General features: G+C 34.5%; 1 protein-coding gene across 1 annotated transcript; it reads left to right on the top strand.

Moving 5' to 3' along the window:
• The first annotated feature begins 484 nt into the window (after window positions 1-484).
• LOC310867819 (lymphocyte antigen 6D-like) lies at window positions 485-1,729 on the top strand. Its single transcript, XM_083777962.1, has 3 exons — window positions 485-538; window positions 1,181-1,285; window positions 1,485-1,729. The coding sequence occupies exons 1-3, from the start codon at window positions 511-513 to the stop codon at window positions 1,589-1,591; spliced, it is 240 nt and encodes a 79-aa protein (XP_083634088.1). The 5' UTR covers window positions 485-510; the 3' UTR covers window positions 1,592-1,729.
• The last annotated feature ends 481 nt before the right edge of the window (window positions 1,730-2,210 follow it).

The following is a 2,210-nucleotide window of genomic DNA, read 5'->3' as shown; positions in this document are numbered from 1 at the left end:
AGTCTAGTATGGTTAGTATGGTTAATTATCATTGTGTTCTATCAAAGTGTGTGAGATCCTGAATCCCTAAAAGGTCAATTTATACTTTGTGTCACTCAACAAACTGAACACATAGTTGAATACATGTTGTTGCATAAGACTATATCTTAACAGTCATGTCAATTACATGTGAAATAATAGAGTATGCATGATGATAGCCTGCTGCACCCTTAAATCTCTTTGCATCTTTAAAAACAAAACAGATCAGCTAACTAATAAATGAATGAGAACAATGCAATTCTTCTTATGCCCCCCCCCCCCCTCCCACACACACAAGGTTACGTGACTATTCTCAATTTCTCATTGCTGTGGGACAATGAATTTGAGGAATGTCTGACTATACACCAGGGAATGTATTCGAGTTACTGGTTTGGTTGGTATAGATGTGCGAGTATAAAAGCTGGCGTTAGACGCTTCACCTTAACAACAACAACCACTGACAACATGAAAGTCCTACTGCTCACCGTACTGATGGCGCTCCTCCTCTGTAGCACGCCAGGTGAGTACACTTGTAGTTAGATAAGAAGTATTACTGTGTTGTGGGTTGTTTGTGTGTGTATGTAATAAGTGTATGTGTGAAGACATATATGTATGTATTAAATATCACAGATTTAGTTATACAAGTATTTGAATAGATTATTGAATGATATTTAGTATTAATGGTAAGGGGATGGGAGCAATACGCCATGCTTCTTCTCACTCCTTTTGAATATACTTTTTTATTATTTTGGTACTGCATGTTATTATGATGTTTTTGTTTATATTGTTTTTAAAATTGCTTTATTCAAATAAAAATGTCAATCTAAAAAAATAAATCTATATATTATTGTTATTTCCCTTCTTTATAAAGCTTTATTGGGCATAGCTATTCAATTTAGTAACTTTTCATTTGTAACTTTAACATTTATAACGTTCATCGAACATGTATTTGAGATGAAAGTTATTACAAAATATGGTGTGATGGGTCGTCTACAGCGGCCAGGGCAGCTTTTAGTCTTATGGTGATTTTTAAACCCCACTGTCTGTGACCTTTAGAAAGTTCACCCTGATGTTTCTTAAGAAGAAGTTATAGTTAGAGGCGATCGATGACCAAGATTATGCCTTGGAACCAGTTTTCACATATGTTTGGCCTTCCTTCCAGTAAACATGCTCAAATGCTACACCTGTTTGGATGCAAATGACGACATCTGTAAGTCGTCTACTGTGTGCCCGGATTCCAGCAACTTCTGCAGGACTGGCTGGAACGGTAATTATATTGCTTTCTCTCTATTAGTATTACTATTGCCATTGTCATTCTAGAATTAAATTATATGTGCATAATAATAATCATAATGCAGTATTAATATAATCTAGTAAAATAAAAAAGGTTAAGACGTCTATTTTTCAAAAATTTTGTGTTTGTTTTGTTTTTTTATATAATTTTTATTGTGTTATTCTTTGTACAGATGACAAGCTTTTTCGTACCTGCGAGAGGTTTTGTGTCCCATCTGTTGACGTTCAATGCTGCGATGAAGACCTGTGTGGAAATCCGGAGGACAATGAGGAGAATTAATCAGTGACAGACAACAGCATTCAACTCTGCCTTTCACTTTCTGTTGAATCAGCACAAATATCATGTAATACCTATGCTGTGATGTTTATCTTCCTAGCATACGATTTTAACAAAAATGTTTTTTCATTGGTATTTTAATTAAACACCTATGTTTCCAATAAAAAACAGAATTAAAAATATTTTCCAATGTTTAGCATGTAATTTAATTGAATGCAATTTGATTCAGTGTCATGCTCTTTTCTAAATGCCACAAGAGATGCCACAGGCATGTACCGTAGACAGAGATATATATTTGTATGAATTAGTACTAGATTAATGGCATGCTCTTGGCACACATGTGGGTTATGCATGCACAGAAACTGACACTTCACATTCCCTTCCCCTGAAGGCCTACTAGCGCGTGGGTCACTACTCACTAGACTGTCAGTGACGGTCAGACATAGAGTTTTAGGAGTTTAGTTTTATTAGTTTGTTTTTTCTTTCCATACAAAACATTCTTAGTTCATCAGTTTTTCTTTTTCTTTTAGGGTATAGACTTTTAGGGTATAGACTGAAGCCTAGGCTTATTACGTCTACCCTTTTGTCCATTAAATTAAATTAAAATAATAAAAATATATAT

Source organism: Protomyctophum parallelum, assembly GCF_964188405.1.
Source record: "Protomyctophum parallelum genome assembly, chromosome: 12".
Classification (NCBI taxonomy): Eukaryota; Metazoa; Chordata; class Actinopteri; order Myctophiformes; family Myctophidae; genus Protomyctophum; species Protomyctophum parallelum.
Note: the sequence above shows the minus strand (reverse complement) of the source record. Positions and strands in the feature narration are given on the sequence as shown.